The following is a 21,237-nucleotide window of genomic DNA, read 5'->3' as shown; positions in this document are numbered from 1 at the left end:
ATTTCCTAGTGTGTAGATAGATGGATTAAGGACTAGTGGGTTTATGCTCACCTGCCAGCAGATGGAGACAGAGCAAGCTGATGTCATAGTATATACAGCCCTGCAGTGACTCCAGCCTGCCAGTATTCTCCAGCTCCAGCAGATGGTGGGTGTGCATCTCCCTATGGGGATTGTTTCAAGCTTTTTGGAAGGAGAAATTTGAAATTCTAAATTAAGGAAAAGAAAGCCCCACTTTCCTGTGGTGATACCTAAAGGTCCCTCCCCAGTTGAGAATTCCTGAGGCGATTTCCATGGTCCCTCACAGATGTGCCTTGGTCCGATAGCTGGGTTTCCCGGCATGGACTTAGTTGCTAGTTCAGCTGAAAGGCAGCGGGTACAGGAGGCTGAGCATGGCAATGATGGCAGATGCCCTCTTCCCCCCCCCCCCCTGCAGCTGGAAACTGTCTCTGTACTCAGCCAGTAAGTCCTGAGCTCAGATAAGGTTTTTAAAAAAAAATGTTTGACACCTGAATCCAAGACACAGAGGTTTCAGTAATTCCTCCAGTCTCTGTTCTCGGTGCGCCATACCGACGTTCGTTCCCACTCCCGTTGGGGTTGATGAATGGGGCAGCCTGGTGGGTTGAGCAACCCCCAGTGGGCTAGGCCCCACACTTAGGCTTTTTTCTTGCATGCCATGTGGTAGGCTGCAGTGGCTGTTTTCGCACGCTCTTGTGCATGTCCTGCTTCCCTCTGTAGACCGTTGGTATGCATAGTGCGTTGGCTCTGTGCACACATTGTGCTCTTGTTTTTTGGGTGCACTTTTTCTGCGCACAAACCTTTTTTCACACTTAACTTGGTGCAAAGGTTGTGCATGCACCTTGCCGCACTTTCTTCTAGGTGCTTATTTTTTGGACGCATTTCATTTTTGAGTGCGAGCCATTCTGACGCTCATTTACCGCAACGATGTTACCAGTAAGCAAGAAGCCTAAGCATCTTCCTATTTGGTTGCCTGTCATATTAGGGTTTCTCAGCCTGACCTGGCTTGTAACCTGTGTCAATGCTGCTCAGACACTCAGGGAGAGTTGTCTTCCTCGGATTTTGCTAAGCCTGGCTCCAGGTTGTTCTACCTTTTGTATTTTTTACCTTTATGCTTGCAGTTCAGCACAGGCTGCAGAATCAAGCGGTTCTCATGATGTCAGACAATGCAATGATGGTGGACTATATCAATCGCCAGAGATGAACCAAGAGCCAGCAAATGTCACAGGAAATAGACCAGCTGATGGAATGGATGGTAGGTCATCTGCAGATGATCTTGGCCTCTCACATTGGACTTTCTCAGCAGGGAGAGTATGGACCCAGGAGAGTGGGTGTTGTCAGCTGAGGCATTTCAGCTGATTGTGGATCGCTGGGGCTTTCTGTTCCTAGACCTGCTGGCGACTGACCTGCTGGCGACTTCTTGAAATGCGAAGGTTCCTCGATTCTACAGTCGCAGGAGAGATCTGTGGTCCCTGGGAATAAACACTCGTATAGGTCTGGCTGGAAGACAGATTGCTTTATGCTTTCCTCTGTGGCTCTTGCTTGGCAGGATAATTTGAAAGATCAAAGGTCACAAGGGGCTAGTACTCCTGGTGGCACCAGATTGTCCCAGGCATCTGTGGTATGCAGATTTTTGACAACTCCTGGTAGAGGCCTCCCTTCGTCTTCCACCGCACATGGTTCTGCTACGGCAGGGACCGGCTCTTCATGAGGATCCAACTCTATTCTCTCTTATGGTTTGGCCCTTGAGAGGGCTTGCCTGTTAAAGCGTGGTTATTACTCTGTGGTGATTGCCACTTTACTCTGCACTCGCAAGTTCTCCACTTCCTTGGCATATGTGCAGGTTTGGAGAATTTTTGAGGCCTGGTGTGAGGAGAGTGTGTTCTTCCTCATTCAGTTAAGATCCCTCTCATTCTGGATCTTTTGCAGGATGGATTGAATAAAGGCTTGGCCCTTAATTCCTTAAAGGTGCAGGTTGCGGCTCTTGCCTGTTTCAGAGGTCTGGTGAATGGTGTTTCTTTGTCTCATCTTGATGTGGCTTGTTTTATGAAGGGAGTGAAGCATTTTAGGCCTCCCTTGAGGTTACCAGTTTCATTGTGGAGTCTTAATTTGGTGTTGGACCTTTGGACGGCCTACGTTCTGACCACTGTGTAGCCTTTCCTTACGGTTGTTGACCTTGAAGACTGTGTTCCTAGTAGCTATATGTTCTGCGTGTCAGATTTCTGAGCTGCAGGCCTTGCCTTGCCGGGAGCTGTTCCTTCAGGTGACTCTGGGGGCATTACAGCTGCATGTGCTGTTCCATCCTTCTTGTTCAAGGTAGTCTCGGACTTTCATTTGAATCAGTCCATCTCCTTGCCATCCCTGGATAAGGTCAGGGATGCAAAGGAGTTTCACCTTTTGTACTCCTTGGATGTTAAGCATCTTGTCGTGCGGTATCTAGAGGTCTCTGAGTCTTTTGAAAGACAGATCCCTGTTTGTTCTCCATGGCAGGAGTAAGCATGGCGCTCCCGCTTCGCAGGCTACCATAGCTCATTGGATTATGGAGGTGGTCATGGTTGCATATGTGGATGCTGGAAAGCCATTGCCTACTCAGGTTAGGGCTCATTCCACTAGGGGCTCAGGCTGTGTCATGGGTGGAGTTTAGTCTATTGTCTTCCGTCGATATCTACCGAGCTGCAACGTGGTCCTCCTTAAACACTTTTTCCAGGTTTTATCGTCTGGATGTGCAGGCCTGGGAGGATGCAAGTGCACTGTTGACTGGACCGCAGGTAGCCTCCCTCCCTGTTGGGGAGTAGCTTTGGTACATCCCACTGGGCCTGAGTCCATCTGTCTGCATGCTAGGAAATGGAGAAATTACTTACCTGATAATTTCGTTTTCCTTAATTTAGACTGATATACTCAGCATCCCACCCTTGGCTGCCGCAGAGTATGTCAATAGTCCTCCTGTGGTGCTCTGGGTCCCAAGGGATTACTGGTAAGTATTCATCCAGTCCCTAGTTTGGGGTACTAGAATCTTATGTGAGTTCAGTGTTTATAGTTGGTTGACTACAGTTCTGGTTACCTGTTTTTAATCATGTTTTTTAATCAAGTTTTTTGCTAGTTTTTCTACAGTTGGCAGGCTGGTTTTACTACAGGAGTTTATATACTGTGAAGTCAGCTCGCCCCATCTCCATCTGCTGGCAGGGGAGCATAAACCCTCTGGTCCTGAGTCCATCCATGTATACTAAGGAAAACAAAATTATCAGGTATTTTCTCCAATAGTTGCTCGTCTAGGCACACATCCCGCTTTTACCATGTAAGTCGGGGAATTTTAAAAGGGGTGCATGTCCACACCATTGCCAGTTTTACTAGTTCATCCACCATTTTGCCAAGTTAACAGATAGGTCCTCAACCCCTCTGGTTGAATAGCTTATACTCTCCCCAGTTACCTCAGGCCCTTAAAATCCCTCAGGTATAGTTTATTTTTTAAACTTATACCTTGTCCCTAGCAGAAGTAAACTTATATGGCGGAGAATCTGGGCATGCACTCAGGTGCATAAATATTTATTCACACATCTCTTGCCCATGCCTCTAAAAGCCATGTCCAACTCCTTTTTGAAAACTTTTCAGATGTATGCACAGCAGGCAATATGCATGCACGGGGCAATTTTTTTAATTCTGTAGACAGGCGCAAGCCTGACATGTGTACGCATCCCCCAATTAATGCATGCATCAGGCTTTTAAAATTCACCTTGTAGCTAGTAAACCCTCCTCTGGACTGGCTAACTAATGGCACTACAGCATCATCATGTAAAGTTCCTGCCCTTGTTGCCAGCTCTTACCCAGCCTGCAGCAGCCACCTTTACACTTATTCCTCCCTCTTCAGGCACTCACTGTCTCTCTCTGCTCTGTCAATGACCCACTGAACTGCCCTTCTCTGAGATCTGCCCAGCCAGCTTACATAGAGGTCCAACTAGCAGAGCAGAGAACTTCCCCTGACTCCCAGCAGCAAAAAAGGTTACTGATAAAACATAGCCTTCACCTTGTCTTCTATTCTGCTGATGCTGTCGGCCTGTTGCAACTCCTTTTTTTTTTTTTTTTAGCTATTTGTGATTTCTTCTCCTTCCAGCAGAGAGAGCTCATCTGAATATCATCAGATTATCCAGGGTGGGGGCTGGAGCGGGGAGAGACTGAACCAGCAGAGCCTATTCTGAGGAGAGGGAGGGGGCAGTACCAGCAGGCCCAATGCTCTAGCCAGAGGTCTCCCTCTTTTGCACTCTCCTGCAGCACTCTAGCCAGAGGAGGTCTCACTCTCTTGTACATTTCAGCTTTCAGATATGCCTGGTATGTAGGGAGCCTGATGAAAGTTTAGGAGGAGGGAGCAATCATTGCCTGAATTTTGGAGGAGGCCATGGCCCTTGTGCCCCCCCCCCCCCTTTTTTTTTCCAATACCTATGGCTGTAAGAATAATTAAAGTGTTCACATTCAGCTTATGTTGTGGGTTATCCGATACAGTGATCTCTTCTATCCACTTTCTGCCAATGGGCTGAAACCAAGGTTTCTCTTCTACCTTCTGACCAACTTGGGGAATGATTGTTCCTGATTATCAACAGCACATTACCTGTCTCTTCTGCACTCTCTATTGTATGCTGATTGTTTCATGGTATATAGATAGTTTCCCATGCTTGATAGGTTTCAAAACAAGAAGGAAAAGCAATTTCAAATTTGCTATGTTAGGGCACTTTCATATTCTGTTTAATTGAGGAAATGTTGTTGGCTTGGTTCATACTTGTCTATCAATGACAGCTAGCAATGTGCACAAATTTTGTTTTGTTTTTCATTTTGGGGGTTTTTTCCCCATTGTTTTGTTTATGGTTTACTTGAATGAAATAAATCAAATAAACTGCAAAACAAAAAAATAAAAGGTAACGGTCAGGGTCCCTCCCCAGCACACACAAATTTAAAAATTGAAATTCCCCCTCCAGACGATTCTGTGGCTCTTTAGAAATTCAAATGGGACAAAAGTGATCCCTAGGCACTCCTGCCCTGCCGGGTCCCTTCTTAAAAATGGTACTGGCCTATGCCATTTTCAAGAAGGAAATCATTGAGACAGGAGCAGCTGGGAATTGCTTCTGCCACATATGGATTTCTATAGACTCATAGGGTAAAGGGACTTCGGGAATACAGCTAATGTATATTTTAACATTTTTGTGGCACCATTCAGGAGCTTTTGGGTGGCTGGGGTGTGGCCAGGGCTGATAGCTCACTGAAAATGAACAACATATAATTCATTATTCTTCCCTTTTCTTTCAAAAGTGAAACAAAATTCAATAGAAGCATATCCCTAATGACTAACCTCCTAGATCTTTTAAGAGACTTCTTCCTTACCTCTTACCTCTTGCCTCCTTAATCCACCATCGAGTCTCCTTGGAGATGGGGAACTCTTCTTTTCTCTTGGCAGTAGTGATGGAAAGAACCTGTAAGATGCTATGCCAATAGGAAGCACCTGCTGCAGTAACTCTGCAAAGCTGTCCTCCTCCTTCATCCTTAGAATGGATAGGTGGGATGAAAGTCCAAGTAATAAATACATACATAGTCTCTCTCTTTCTGGTCCTCTGCCTGTACTACTTGTACAGGCCACTTCATGATTATAATAGTATTGATGATTTCTTGTCTACCTGCTGTTGGGTACATACTTGCTCTTTCAAGTCTCCCCAGCCTCTCCTGCCTGCTGCTGGTTGGCACCACATCTCTATCTCTTCACTGCTGCTTAGCGCTGGGATACTCTGCAGGCTTCTGGCCAAATCACTTAAATCACTGCCTTTCATAGATAAGTGAAAGCATGGTAGTGACTTAGGAAGGGCAAGGGGTGCTAGCAGAGGGATGTAAGATGGGCTGAAAGCAGGTGAGGCAGTGAGATAAATGGAATGTTGGGAGAAGGGGGTGAGGCAGAGATGGGCGAGTACAAAATATGGACAATTCCACACATATCACATCATGTGAGTGTTAAAAGCTATACATTTTATGTTGTGTGTACATTTTTTTTGTTTATTTTCGAAATTATATATGTAATAATTTGATATGGCACTGGTCTGCTTTTAGCAAGTATTTAGCAAATAGAGCAGTGCCATGTCACTTATTTTTGGAGAATGTAGTATACCTGGTTATGAGTTGTATCTTTTCTTCTTCTTTGTCTCCCATTTCCCTTTCTTTCCTAACCTTGTCTCTCTGAAGCCAGAAATCCAAACTTGGCTATCTGGAATAAGGATCCTCAGCTGGGCTAGACTTTGGATTGAATCTGCATTGGGTCACCCAGCTCCGTCAACACTATGACTGTAACTTTTAAAAAGGCACATGGACACACATGTGTGCACATTTTGTCAACCCACATCCAGGGATGCAGCCATTTTATACCATTCACGCATATATCCATGCATGTTATAGCATAGCCTGACCTCACAGACGTGCGTGCAATTTTAAGTGGACATGCACCTATGTGTACAAATGCCAATTCTACTAAGTGGAGGGATTTCAAAAGACATGCGTGCCAATGCCATTAACATTTTTCCCAGTTTGTTCCCAGTTCACCCAGGAAAGGCATAGGACTTCAAAATCCCCCTAGTATCATATCCTCCCATTATCCCCTGTTGGTCCCAACCCTTAAAACCCCAGTTATCTATTTATCTTTATTTTATTACTTACACATCGTCCATAGCAGAAGTAAAGTTACACAGCAGGGTTTTATAGTCCAAAATTTATCCAGAATGTCCCTTATCTACATTGACTTGCTGGCTTACCCATAATAAACTGGCACTGAACCTGTCTTAGACTGAAATTGTAGTCATCCAGTGCAGTGACATTCAGCCAATACCTCCTCATATTAAGATTGAGAATGAGGAGTTGAAATTATGATAATTGATTTCAAGCTGTCTGGTGTCCATCAAGTTAAAGCCATAACAAATCTGGTTTTTATAAACTGCAGTTATTGCGTTGTCTCAAACCCTTATTGTAATCTCTGGATTTTCAATCAGTTGTCCAAGCACTATTATTTTGCTTACACTGGATTATTGCAGTTTGCTTTATTTGGGTTTCCCTGTGTCAATACTGAAAGCTTTGCAACTTTAAAAAATTTGGCTGCCCAGCTAATTCCTGGCCATAGTATGAAGGACCATATCACTCCAGTCCACTTTGACCTCCACTATGCTTAAGGTATATAACCCTACAAGGTCACTTCAGTCATCACAGAGGGACTTTCTGGATGTTCCAGATACATAGCAGACTCAGCTGGCTGATTTGAGGGAGTGTGCATTCTCTGTGGTGGCTCTGGCAATTTGGAACGCACTCCTCAAGGAACTTTGATGGATTGTGGCAGGACATTTAAGGGCCTGTTGAAAACATTTTTGACAAGCATGTCTGTAAAATCAAGGCCTGGTTCTATTTTGAAATGAGCTGTACATGCCTGGGTGTTTGTTTTGAGTCATTGTTCTTAGCAACTAAATAGACACGGGGAGGATTTACCTCTTTGAAAATTGTCCTGGCCAAATTACACCCAATTACAGCTGCTATTTGGTGTGCATAGTTGTGGTGAGAGAATTTACATTTACTTATTAAAATAAAAAAGAATGCGCATAAGTCCCAACCCTGTCCAGCTTCCACCCCTGGAATGCCTCTCCCCTATGTGTGTAAAAGTACACATGCACATAATTTTACCCATTGATTGGTTATGCAGTTTTCTAAAGGGCCCTTTCTGCAGGTAAAAATACTATTTTACCCACATGATTCCCTTTGAAAATAACCTATGTGCAGAACACAGTTCTTTGTGTGTCAGCACGACATCATTTCCTTTGCATGGTTTTGGAGCAAATTGTATGTGCCAGAAAATTGCAGTTTACATTTTTTATGTTTTTATAGTAAAAATAGTTTGTTTGACCTCATTAATGTGGTTATCATAATAATCCACTTGAAAATAGAGAAATAGAAGTCAACAAAATATGTTGCAGATGTTATATTTTCATGAAACCTAACACAGTTATTACTAGCTTTTGAAAATTATATTGGTTCATCTGTGCAAAATGAATTAAGGATAATGCTGCTTCATATGTTTATTTTGGGCTGGATTACACCATTATTCTTGGTCCCTGCATGGAAAGCTAATCTCATTATTTCAACAATCTGTTGGTACTTTTCTCCCCTCCATGTCTAAATCCTCCAAGCAACCTGCTTTGTAGCCTATTCGGAAGAGATGTTCAATACTTTTGAAAATAAATAAGGGTGGGTCCCTCAAAAATAACATAATCAAATAATGACAAAACTTAACCAGGAGGGTACAGGAGAACAAAACAGCAACAGAATGCAAAACAGCCAGGCCAATGTGTGGAACTCACTTCATCTATTCAGATGAAGTAAGTTCTGAAATAAATAAAACAAAGTTAGGGAAAGGGGTTTTAGGTGTCGGAGAGGAGAGGGGAAAAGGGAGGCAGTGTAGGAAGGGGTATAGGGAAGTTCCCTCCCAATCCGCTCCTTAATTAGCACGGACTGGGAGGGGTCTGGGAACCGGCCAATCACGTCGCCGTGCTTATTTTTCAAAAATTCCCCCCCATTGTGCGTAGGGAAAGACCACCCGCCCACACAATGGCACGCAGACACTAAAATCTGGTGCACATGTGTGCACGAGAATCGTATTTTATAACATGCGCGCATGTTATAAAATCAGTGTGTCCATGTGCTCGTGCGCGTTTCCAAAAATCAACCCCTATGAGTTTCACTGGTTTGCTCTTGTCATGGAATTTCCATGCACCCAGGACAATTTTCTTATCTGATTTATCAATAGCACTTGCTAAAGCTTATTTGGACCAAAGGATCTTTGACAAAACTAGTCAAGGTTGTGTTTATATGATGATGCTATTTCTACCCATTGCTGGGTGTCAAGGTTTAGGCAATCACAGCCTTAGTACAGTGACTGACAATGACCTTTTTCTTGACAGAATATCAAACAGCTCTGCTATTACTTTATATAGCACACAGTGTCCAGTCTTCCCCATTCCGGTACTTGCCAGGCCTGATTTTGTGTAGCTTCTGAGGTAGAGGGCAATTTTGAAAACTCTACAGGAAAGTATAATGTACATGTGTATTACCTCCCCCCACCAGACTTTGCACCAGCTCTCAAATAGAAAGACTCCCTTTGAAAATTGCCTAGGAAAAAGTATGAGCAGAAATTTGCACCTTTTTTTCTGTGGGTACTTATTCTGTAGAAAAATACACCATAGTTTTGAAAATATAAAACCGTGCGTGTTATTGCATCTCCCAACCTAACGCCACCCAGTACCCGCCACCTTTTTTACATGGGTAAAAATAGACATGATGTTGATCCTTCATGTATACTTTTACCCATGTACAGGATGGACAGTCTTCAGACAGCCTGTTTATCTGGGTAAATGGCTTTTAAAATTGTGCTCCTAATAAGTTTAGGATCTCCCAGTTGTGGTACATCATGATGATTTGTAATTAGAATATTTCATATAATCAGATAAAATTAAATATACATTCTGTAGGTCTGTCTGTATGACTAATTGTGAACACAGTTTGTTATTGGTTAACACTACATATTTCAGGTCAGTGTTTCCCAGTTTGTGGTCTGCAAGGCCATCAGAGCTGGGTCCATAGGAAATGTCTTTATGAGCCTCCTCTGGGGAGAGTCAGCAAGATCCAATGTGAGCCAAGTTTTAGCAGTGGCCTGAGGTCTACATAGGCTAGGAGATAAGTTGTGGGCCAGGAGATCATCGGAGGCCTGGAATCTACACAGGTGGCAAGATCAGTGGCAAACTGAAGCCTGCCCAGGCAGGGAGATCAGCGGCCACTTGGGGCATAAAAACCAGTGGGGGCCTGGGTCCTACATGGGTCAGCGCATCAGCAGCCACTGCAGTAATAAGTTGATTAGAGAGAGAAGGGAGAGTGGGAGTGGTGAGCATGGGTGGTGAGGGTGATGAAAGAGAGAGAAAAATTGAAGGAGATGGGACTGGGAACAGAAGCTGGGGATGGGCTTCAGGGAAGGAACAGAGACTGGTAGGGCTGGGCTGGGGATATATATATATAGAGAGAGGGGGGTGGGGGATGATCTGTCAAGCGAAAGGGGGATGGGTTTAGAGAGATTCCTATAGATGGGTAGGGATTGGTGGCTAGAAACTGTTGGGGGGAGAGAGAGAGACTAATGGAGATAGACTGGGGAGAGAGATTAGTAGGGTGAGGATAGGGTGGAGACAGGAAGGCTGGAGAAGAGGTACTAGACAGGGGAATGAAATGGGATGGGCTCAAATTGGAGAGGGTGATGCTAGGGAGGAAGAGAGACTAGTGGTCTGGGAGGAGGGTAAAGAGTGGTGGGCCTGGGCTAGGAAGAGACATGACTAGTGGGGAGGGATTGGGGGCTTGAGAGAGCCTAGGGAGAAGCTGTGGGAGTAGAAAGACTAGTAGGATTGGTCAGGGGGTAGAGCGAGTGAGTTGGAGATGCTGATATGTGAGAAGAGTGGTGGGGGATAAATTGGTGGGAAGAGAGAAGGACTAGTGTGATGGGGATGGAGTAGAAAGGGTAGGAGAAGACTGGTGAGAAGAGGCTGGAGGAGAAGGAGACTGCTAGCTAGGCAGGGGAGGAGGGACTGGGGTAGAGAAGACTGACTGGACTGAGGGAGAAAAACTGAAGAGGGTAGAGAAATTGGTGGGAAAAGGGCTATTATAAGAGAGACTGGTTGAGACAGATATGGGGAGGAGAGAGACTGCAGGGATGAATTTGTGAGTTGTGGGAGAAAAGATTGGTGGCGAAGGGCTGTCAGGAAGAGAGTGAGACTGGGTAGGTCTGGGCTTGAAGGGGAGAGAGATTCTGGCTGGTGGGGAGGGGATGATAATGTGGAGGGTTGGGCTTGAGATTAAAAAAAAAAAAAAACGGGGAAAGGAGCTCGATTGAAAGTGGAGCAAGACTGGTGAAGGATTGGGTATAGAGGAGAGAAAGATTGGAGAGAGGGATAAGTCTGGTAAGGAGGAGGAACAGAGTGGTACTAGCCATACTAGGGGGAGATGGTGGAAAGGGGCTGGGTAGGGAGAGAAGTTAACTGGGCAGGAGTGGTGGGAAGGCAAAAGGCTGAGTTACCCAAACTTTCTTTTGTGATGAGAAAGGGGTCCACTTGGCTGACAAATGTTTTTCATTTGAACTTTTGAAATCAATCTCTTAACTGGGATTAGTAACAGCAGAGCAACGTTCAAATTCATTAATAGCCAGATTTATTTATCATATATTTTCTTGCTACCTAGCCCAACAATATACCATATACATACATACATACATGTACCATATTATATAACATATTATATTGGATCCTATTATAGGGCATTTATCACCCTCTCCCAACCTGAAGTTCCATAATAAAAGCTACCTTCGACTTTGCTATAACATATTACCTTTAGCTTTTACCCATCTGTAGAAGGGAAATGCTGTCATAACCCTTTTATAGTTGACAGCTGTTCATAAATTCTGCTTTTTATCCATGGCTGTCACCAGCTGAAGACATATAAAACTTTTGATTCTGTTTCATAACAGTGATGTCAACCACAATAGTCCTGTTAGAATGTGTTTGTAAAACCACTTCCTTCTGCAAAATGTTGCTGAGGACTTTTAGATGTTATTTTTCTTCATCATTACTTTCTCCATTTGACTGAATGCTATTTTTTGCATTTCTCCTCTCGAGAGCCAGCTGAATATCAAGTTCTCTGAGCTGCTTCAAAAAGCCACGATTGGGGAGGATGCATCTGTGCTTCAAAACTTGCTCAATGGCATCCACAACAGTCATGCCCTTGTAAATCATCATGTAGGCTAAGACTAAGGCTGCTGATCGGCTACGTCCCATTGCGCAGTGCACCAAAAGTTTATCTGCAAGGAAGGTGAAGAAATTAGTAACAGATTAGAACAATCATTAAATTAATTTAATGAAAGGATGTGCATAGAAGCAAATCACTTCACTCTCCATTGCCTCATAAGAACATAAGATATTCCATACTGGATCAGACTGAGAGTCCATCAAGCCCAGTATCCTGTTTCCAACAGTGGCCATTCCAAGTCACAAGTATCTGGCAAGTACCCAAAATTTAAATAAATCCCATGCTACTAATGCCAGTAACAAGCAGTGGCTATTCCCTATTGATTATTAACAGTTTATAGACTTCTCCTCCAGGAACTTAGATGAAATGGAATGATCAACATCTGAGATTAGATGTAGGGAAGACAGGAGGATAGGAGAGCAGAACCAACGGCAATGCCAAAAGGAAAATGAATAGAGAAAAAAGATTGAAAATATTTTCTTTTCAGTTTTTAGAGGGGGCATATATCAGCTTTGGGAATATGCGTTTCTTCTATCTTTGCATTTCTGTTTCTTTTTCCCAGTGTTGCACTGCATGCAGAGTGAGGCTCATCTGGAGGATTTTCATTTCAGCTTTTGTCCTCCTTTTTTCTACTTTGAATTTGTGGGCCCTTAGTTTACCTTAGGTAAGGCTTAGTTTATGTTTTGTATGTGTGAGACTGTGGCTTGGGCAGTAATGAGTGTGTGCTCTGAGAGCCAAGGGCTGTGAGTTTGAATCTGCCTGAGGATAGTGGGTACTAGTCAAGCTTTTTTGGATGGCTTGGGCCCTTTGTTTTTTTTTCTTCTTTCTTTTTTTCTCCCCTCCTATATGTTTCGATGAGGGATTCTGTTTAAGGTGTAGTGTCTGGCTTGTCCTGTTTTTCCAACAGAAGGTGTAATAGGGTTGCAGTGCTGCCCCTTCCCAGGTACAGTCGCTGCTGCTTTGGTTCTGAGAGTTAGTGTGTTACGGTAGGGCAGGTTTGCAGTATAGGTTCTGAGTGTCTTTTTTGCAGGCTTTTATGTGACTTGCCAAAGTTTCTGGCAGTGAAAGATGTCCGTGTCTCTGTTACTGAGGTGACAGCAGAAGTGGAACTTTGATTTATATGGTTAGTGAGGGACTGTCTCCCCCAGCCTATCATAATCATGAAAGACCAGCTCCAGGTCACATATGATAGCGTGTGAAAGGGAACATTTCAGGCCCTGCTTTGGTCGATGATAGGCTGTGGAGGCAGCTGAGAGGATCAGTCACATAACAGCAGGACGTTTTGTGGTGCATAAGCAACTTCGGTGGTCACCCCATGTCCCTGTGTCAGCGGGAGGGCTTACCCTCCCAACCAAAATTTCAAGGCAAAACAGAAAGGAGAGAAGAAGAGATTTCGCTTCTGTGGCTTGTCATACCCCAGCACATATTGCCAAGAAGCTTCAGATGCAGACCAATGTGCGCCTTCTGACCTCATGAGAAGCTTTTGTATTCCAGAATTGTGGAGAGTGTGATGCTGCAGAATGCCGCCTATGAAAACGGTTATCTTTCAACCGGACTCAAGGAGGCACAACCAGGGAGGATAACTTTCAAACAACTGCGCATGGTGGCACATATATGACTGCAAGCAGATCTATGCTAGTATTTTATAACTTGTGCATATACCATATGTGCGTTTTATAAATACGAGTATCTCTACCTTGCAACATACGCGCAAATACATGCAATACAATGAAGGAACATATATCAATACATTCAACGCGTGTACTCTTCCTACTTATTTTTAAAATATGCGCATATATATTTTAAGCTAAAAAATAAAGCAGGACTTACCGGCATAAATTGGTGTATTTTAAAACATGCACATGTCAAGGGAATTACCAGTTTTACCAATTATCCCACCAGTTTACCCAGTCCTTCTCCAGGTCATTGAGACCTTCCTGTTCTTAAGCCTGAATTCCCCCCAGTTCACCCAGACCTTCCACCCAGTCAGGACTACACAATAAACGCATTTAATATCATTTACATCAGATAATTAGCAAGTGTAAAATGATGTAAGCTGGCAAATCTACATGCATAAGTGACTGTTAAAATAGTGTAAATGTTGGTCCCGCCCTGGATCTCCCCTTGATTGCCCCTTTTTTGCATGTTTATATGCACACAAAAATGAAAATATAGAGCAGATTTTGGACTCTTATAAAATACGCAGTACACAAGTAGAGGCTATTTACATGGATAATGTTTTGAAAATTCACCCGAATGTTACTCACCTTGAGCCACAAAAGAAAAGGCATGAGCTAAAACTCTCTCTCTATATCTAATACCCACACATATGCATACTGGTTTTCATATGTTAGGCAGGGAATATTTTAAGATTCCTATTGCATACCAGAGTATGCCATTCTAGCTTTTCCTTTTAGGTTAAATAGTTACCCCTAAGGTTTGTGTTTGTGTGTGTGTAGGTGGTCATTTATGATAGTATGGCTGCTAATGGCTTCTTCACTGTTCACTTTTGGTTAATTAACATCCTATAGCTTCTCCAAAATCATTTTGTAGTTAAATACTGATAAATATTTGGGTTCTGCCAAAAATCAACTGTTATAAAAGGACATGGTTAGAGGATATTGATTGTAAAATAAATAAATAAATAAATAAATTGCATGTTCGTGACCCTGAAAAAAGATTTGGAATATGCAAGAAGAACCATCATAGGTTTTTCATTAGCACTATCCACTCCGCCTGTAAACACTTGTTCACTTAATACATATATGCCTTTTATTTGACTGCCAGAACCCTTACATACAAACTTATTTATTTTTGCTTGAGGTTAGCCAAAACAGACTGGCTCCCCAGTTCTGCCACATCCCCATTACTGACTGTAGGGGTGATTTGTTTATGCATGCAGAAAAGTAGGAAGATTCACAACAAAAAAAAACCCCTTTCTTTTTTCCTAACACATAGCACCTACGGGTTTTTTTTAGCCTTCCTCCCCTATTTTTAAATACTGGTAATTCTCTTCAAAAACAGGTTTTAAAAGGCTATTGCTGATTTGCCTATCAAGGATCACAGTACTTGCCTTATAAAAATTACTGGAATAGCCTAATAGCTAGAATCTCATCTATAGCATACATTGCATCTTAATTATCATAATCTCAACCTACTTTTCCTTACATTCACATCTTTAGTCATTTTCTGTCACACCTCACACACTCACACTTGGAACTATATATTTTCTACATAGCTACAGATCCATAGCATCCTAGAAATATTTTGCATACGGATAAACGTCAAAGATTTTAAGGGACCTTCAGTACTCTAGTTAATACTAATTCCACAATCTCCTTAATGATGCAGTAGTGGGCCAGTGACTTTGAAGTATTGTAGAATAGCTGCTGGCAAAGCTAAGCCTGTGCCTTTAAAGGGGTGAGCACATGGGGCACCATTGCCAAGGTTGAATGGCACTTAAGAGAGTGTCATCCCATGGAGGAGATGTCCTTTTCACCGCAGCACATCCTGGGAGGACACCTCTCCCAACAGCAGGGGTGCCCACAAGGTAAATCCAGCCCCGACAGCATGTATTATATTCTTGATCATAGTTAGTACTATAGCATCACATCAAACCCAGCAATAGTTTATTTACAAACAGAATTTTGTCTTGTGAACACTATTGACTATCACACCATAACACTTGTAGATTCATTTATACCTTCATGACAATGGGAGTCTAGAGGATTAAATATAAAACTCCTGAAATAAGAATGTTTTTTTATTGTTCCAGTGACTTTAAAGGGAAAAGCAGGAGAACTCCAACATGTTGACTGACTACTTGGTACATGGTGATGTAGGAGAACTTCTGCTTCCTTCTTGTCACATCCTTCTGAAACATGAGAATGTCCATTCTATAGGTCAGAAAGGGAAAAATTAGTTTCTATAGAAGAATATGTATCCAGCAATGGCTACACAATGGATAATGATTAAAGATATGTGCTGGTTTGGGTTTTTTGCTTTCTTTAGATTTACCATGTAGTGAGTTCTTAGGCAATCAGTACAAAATTAGATTCATTGGACTCCCTTGGCCTTCTTTCAGCCTAAGCAACTATGTAAGTCCTATGATACAGTCAGATTAGGGTAGGCTACGAGGCAGAGAAATGCATTTGATAACATTATGAGTAGATGTAAGTGTAATAACATGCTAACTGCTATAAGAACATAAAACATCTCATGCTGGGTCAAACCAGTAGCCCATCAAGCCCAGCATCCTGTCTCTGATAGTGACCAATCCTGGTCACTAAGAAGTACCCAGCAGATTGTAATGGGAAGATCCCTTTCCAGATGCTCATTCCCAGAAACAAGACGGGGCAATACTCATTCTGCCTGGCTAATAATTATTAATGAACCTGTTATCCAGAAACTTGTCTAAACCTTTTTTAATTCTTGCTATATATATATATATATATATATATATATATATATATATATAATTTAGTTTGACCATATCTGGCATATCTGGCATGTGACAAACTCCCCCATGAGAAACTCCGCAAGAATTTACAAAATCAATGGATAGGAAGAGGTGTTCTATTCAGGGTCGGCACATCCATTAGGCAAACTTAGGCGGTTGCCAATGGCGCCTACCCTTAGGGGGCATAAAAGAGCAGCCAGGTGGTGCCACGAGTGGAGCCACTCACGACAAAGAGGAGTAGAGATTCATCGGGCCACGAGCAGTTGCACTGCTCGCGGCCCTGAGAAGCATATAGTGGGCGGCGCAAACGAGGTAGAGAGGAGTCTGCCCCGAGAAAAGATGCAGAGGAGGGCAACAAAAATGAAAAGGGGATGGAACATCTCTCCTATGATGAGAGGCTACATAGGCTAGGGCTTTTCAGCTTGGAAAAGAGATGGCTGAGAGGAGACACGAAAGATGCTTATAAAATCATGAGTGGGGTGGAACAGCTAAATAAAGGCTAGTTATTTATCTTTCAAATAGTAATAAAACAAGTGGACACGCCATGAAACTAACAACCAGCAGATTCAAAACAAATAGCTCAAAGTACTTTTTCACTCAATGCACTATCAAGCTGTGGAATCTGTTGCGAGAAGACATGATGATCAAGGTGGCTAACATATAGCGAAACTTAAAAGAGGTTCAGAGAAGTTTCTGGAGGAAAAGTCCATAACACACTATTAGCCAGGTAGACTAAAGAAAGATACTCACGCCCAGGAAAAGTAATAACAGGAATTAGATCTGCTTATGAGGTCTGCCAGGTACTTGCATCCTGGCTTAGCCACTGAGAGAGGAGGCTGGGTTTGATGGGCCTTGGCCTTACCCAGCATGGCAGTTCTTATATTCTAACCTCTTTGAATACATAGACTCCAATGGACTCAGAAGACTGCATCATGCATTATATCTAACTGTAGGAATAGAGGCAGGATTAGTGAGATCCTATGTGAGCTGCACTGGCTCCCAGTTAACTTGTAAACAAAATTTTAAATGTTAATTTTGACCTTTAAAATTCTGAGAGATCTGGTCCCATTTTATGTTAAGGCTTGCATAGAGAAATATGAACCAGCACAATCAACAACTGAATTCTGACCTGTTTACACAATCCCCAAAGAGATAAAACGGACAGATAAAAAATAAAGCCGTTCCCAGGATTGGTCCTATATTGCAGAATGCTCTACTGAGAGAAATCCATAATAAAAGAATATTTTGATTCAACAGAAAGGCCATAAAATATTGACTTTTAAGACAGGCCTTCCCTCAGGCTTAATTATATATAATTCTGTATATGACCAGTGATTTTGTTTCTAAGAATGGCTTTTACCATTTTGCCCATCATGGACTTCATATACTTCAGGCTCACTGGTCTGCAGTTTCCCAGATCACCTCTAGAGCCCTTTTTAAAAATTGGTGTCACATTGGTCATCTTTCAATCATCAGGTTACAAATTACTAGAAACAGATTAGCAATTTCATGTTCTAGTACTTTTAGAACTCTGGGCTGGATGCCATCTAGTCCTGTTGATTTGTTACTCTTTAGTTTATCAATCTGACCTATTACAACTTCCATTGTAACAGGTATTTGTTTTAATTGTTCAAAATCTCCACTACTAAAGAATGTTTCAGGTGTGGAAGGTGATCAAGCACTTGGACACCCAGGTCCAACTGTCCTCTGCTTACCACCCACAGTCCAATTGGTGTTACATTGGCAACCCTCCAGTCTTCAGGTACCATAGAAGATGATATTGATAGTTTCCAAATTTCTAATAGCAAGCCCATTATTTCATTTCTCAGTTCTTTCAGCATTCTGGGATGTATGCCATCTGGTCAGGTGATATGCTACTCTTTAGTTTGTCAATTTGCCCTATCAGTCAAGTAATTTCTTCCAAAAGCAGTTTGAAGAAAACAAAGCCGCACGTGCGCGGCTTTGGCAACGCACCGGCGACGGCGCCGCGCAGCAGGGCGTCGCTTCTTGTTCGGTGGTAAGTCCCGCCTCCTTGATGTCAGGATGCGGAAGTCCAACTCCACAGCCTCTCCTCTGACTCGAAAGGGCTCCGCAGAACAAGGAAATCAGATCCCAGGTAATAGAACCCCTCCAGCAACTTAACTGGCTAAAGAATATTGAGTTCTGTATGTCCTGCCATTCATCCTCCCTATACTAGACACATGGAGCTTTTGTGAACACTCTACACCAACATGAACAATTCTACCTGGTTAATAACTGTTTATGAACTACTCCTCCAGGAACTTGTCCAAACATTTGTTTAAACTCAGCTGCACTAATTGCCTTTCCCACATTCTCCAGCAATGAATTCTAGAGCTTAATTGTGCTCTCTGATTTGTTTTAAATATGCTACTTAATAACTTAATGGAGTGTCCCTTAGTTAGCGATAGTATATAAATAAAATAAACCTGTTCACATTTACTGATTCTCTTCTGCTCGTGATGTTATAGACCTCCTCTATCATAGACCTCAGCTGTCTCTTGTCTAAGCTGAACAACCCTAACTTCTTTAGCCTTGCCTCATAGTGGAGCTATTACATCCCATTTATCATTTTAGTTGCCCTTCTCTGTACCTTCTCATATTCAACTATATTTTTATGATATGCAGTGACTAGACTTGCCCACAGTACTCTAGGTGCAGTCTCACCATGGAATATTGCAAAGGCATTAAGAAATTCTCTATTTTAATCTCCATCCCTTTCGTAATAATTCCTAACATTCTCTTTGCTCTTTATGACCACTGCCAAACAGTGAGCCGAAGAATTCAAAGGTTGACAACAATGATGCCCAAATCCTTTTCCTGGGTGATAACTCCTAATATGGAAGCTAACATCATATAACTACATTGTGGATTAGTCTTCTCTATGGGGCGGATTTTAAAAGCCCTGCTCGCATAAATCCGCCCGGATTTATGCGAGCAGGGCCTTGCGCGTCAGCGCGCCTATTTTCCATAGGCCTGCTGGTGCGCGCAGAGCCCCAGGACTCGCGTAAGTCCTGGGGTTTTTTGTCGGGGGTGTGTCGGGGGCGGGGCCGATCGACGCAGCATTTCGGGGGCGGGCCCGGGGGGGGGCCCGGGGGCGTGGCTGCGCCCTCCGGAACTGCCCCCGGGTCGCATCTCGGCGCGCATGGATTTACTTCTCCCTCCAGGAGGCGTAAATCCGTGGACAAAGGTAGGGGGGGGGGTTTAGATAGGGCCGGGGGTGTGGGTTAGGTAGAGGAAGGGAGGGGAAGGGGAGGGGAGGGCGAAAGAGAGTTCCCTCCGAGGCCGCTCCGATTTCGGAGTGGCCTCGGAGGGAACGGAGGCAGGCTGCGCGGCTCGGCGTGCGCCGGCTGCCCAAAATTGGCAGCCTTGCCCGCGCCGATCCAGGATTTTATAAGATACGCGCGGCTACGCGCATATCTTATAAAATCCAGCGTACTTTTGTTTGCGACTGGTGCGCCAACAAAAGTACGAACGCGCATTTTTTAAAAATCTACCTCTATGTGTATCACTTTGCACTTATTCACATTAAATTTAATCTGCCATTTCGATGCTCAGCTTCGCAAGGTCCTCCTGCAATTTCTCATAATCTGCTTGTGCTTTAACTACTCAGAATAATTTTATGTCATCTGCAAATTTGATCATTTTACTTGTCATTTCCTTTTCCAGACCATTTATAAATATGTTAAAGCAAAGGTTCCAGTACAGATCCCTGAGGCTCTCCACTGTTTACTTTTCTCCACTGGGAAAACTGACCATTTAATCCTACTCTCTGTTTCCTATCTTTTAACCAGTTTGCAATTCACAATAAGACATTGCCTCCTATCCATGACTTTTATTTTTCTCAGGAGTCTCTCATGGGAGATTTTGTCAAACATTTTCTGAAAATCCAAATGCACTACATACACCAGTTCACCATGTGTTTATTAATCTCTTAAAATATGTAAAATTGGTAAATCTAGCTTATATAAATCCATGCTGGGTGTGTCCCATTAAACATTGTCTTTCTATATGTTTTGTGATTTTGTTCTTTAGTATAGTTTCTATGATTTTTCCTGGCACTGAAGTCGGATCATCCCTGGAACCTTTTTTTTTTCAAAGATCAGCATTACATTGGCCACCCTCTAATTTTAATGGTAGGTTACAAATTACTAGTAATAGATCTGCAATTTCTTTAAATTCTTTCAGAACTTTGGGGTGTAAACCATCTGGTCCAGGCAGTTTGCTACTTTTTAGTTTTCTCAGTCTGCTGTATTAGATCCATATTCACCGTAATTTGTTTCAGTTCTTCTGAATCATCAGTTTTGAATCATCAGTTCTTCTGTTATTGGTATCTCCCCAATCTCCCCAATATTTTCTCCAGTAAACTCCAAAGCAAAGAATTAATTTTGTCTTTTTGCTATGGACTTGTCTGCCCTAAATGCCCCTTTAATACCTCAATCATTTAACAGTCCAATCAACTCCCTTGCAGGCTTCCTGCTTCGGATATATTTAAGTTTTTATTATGAGCTTTTTCCTCTATAGACAGTTTATTTTCAAATTCTCTTTTTGCCTGCCTTACCAATGTTTTACATCTAATGTGCCAATGCTTATGCTTTTTCTATTTTCTTTAGTTTGATTCTTTTGGCTAAAATAGTCTCTTTCACATTACCTTTTCACCATGTTGGCAGTCATTTGGTCTTTCTTCCACTTTTTTAATGAATACATTTGGTCTGGGCTTCCAAGATGGCATTTTTAAACAATGTCCACGCCTGATATTTATTTATTTATTTTAGTTTTTTTCTATACCGGCATTCGTGAGGGTATCACATCATGCCGGTTTACAATAAACGGTGGAGTGATAAAAGGAACAATGAACGAAATAAATAATAGGTGCTAAACATAAAATAGTTACAGTTACAATA

At 42.6% G+C, this 21,237-nt stretch overlaps 1 protein-coding gene across 2 annotated transcripts in view; it reads right to left on the bottom strand.

The window, feature by feature from the left end:
- Window positions 1-11,245: 11,245 nt before the first annotated feature.
- LOC115095598 (dual specificity phosphatase DUPD1-like) overlaps window positions 11,246-21,237 on the bottom strand; it is a 98,935-nt gene continuing 88,943 nt past the window's right edge. For both annotated transcript variants that reach the window (XM_029609546.1, XM_029609547.1), the window contains exon 4: window positions 11,246-11,908. In XM_029609546.1, coding sequence (XP_029465406.1) covers window positions 11,661-11,908 — 248 coding nt within the window. In that variant the 3' untranslated portion in view covers window positions 11,246-11,660. The remainder of the gene's footprint in view (window positions 11,909-21,237) is intronic.

This window comes from Rhinatrema bivittatum, chromosome 7 (genome assembly GCF_901001135.1).
Source record: "Rhinatrema bivittatum chromosome 7, aRhiBiv1.1, whole genome shotgun sequence".
NCBI lineage: Eukaryota > Metazoa > Chordata > Amphibia > Gymnophiona > Rhinatrematidae > Rhinatrema > Rhinatrema bivittatum.
This window is presented reverse-complemented; position numbering and strand designations above follow the sequence as displayed.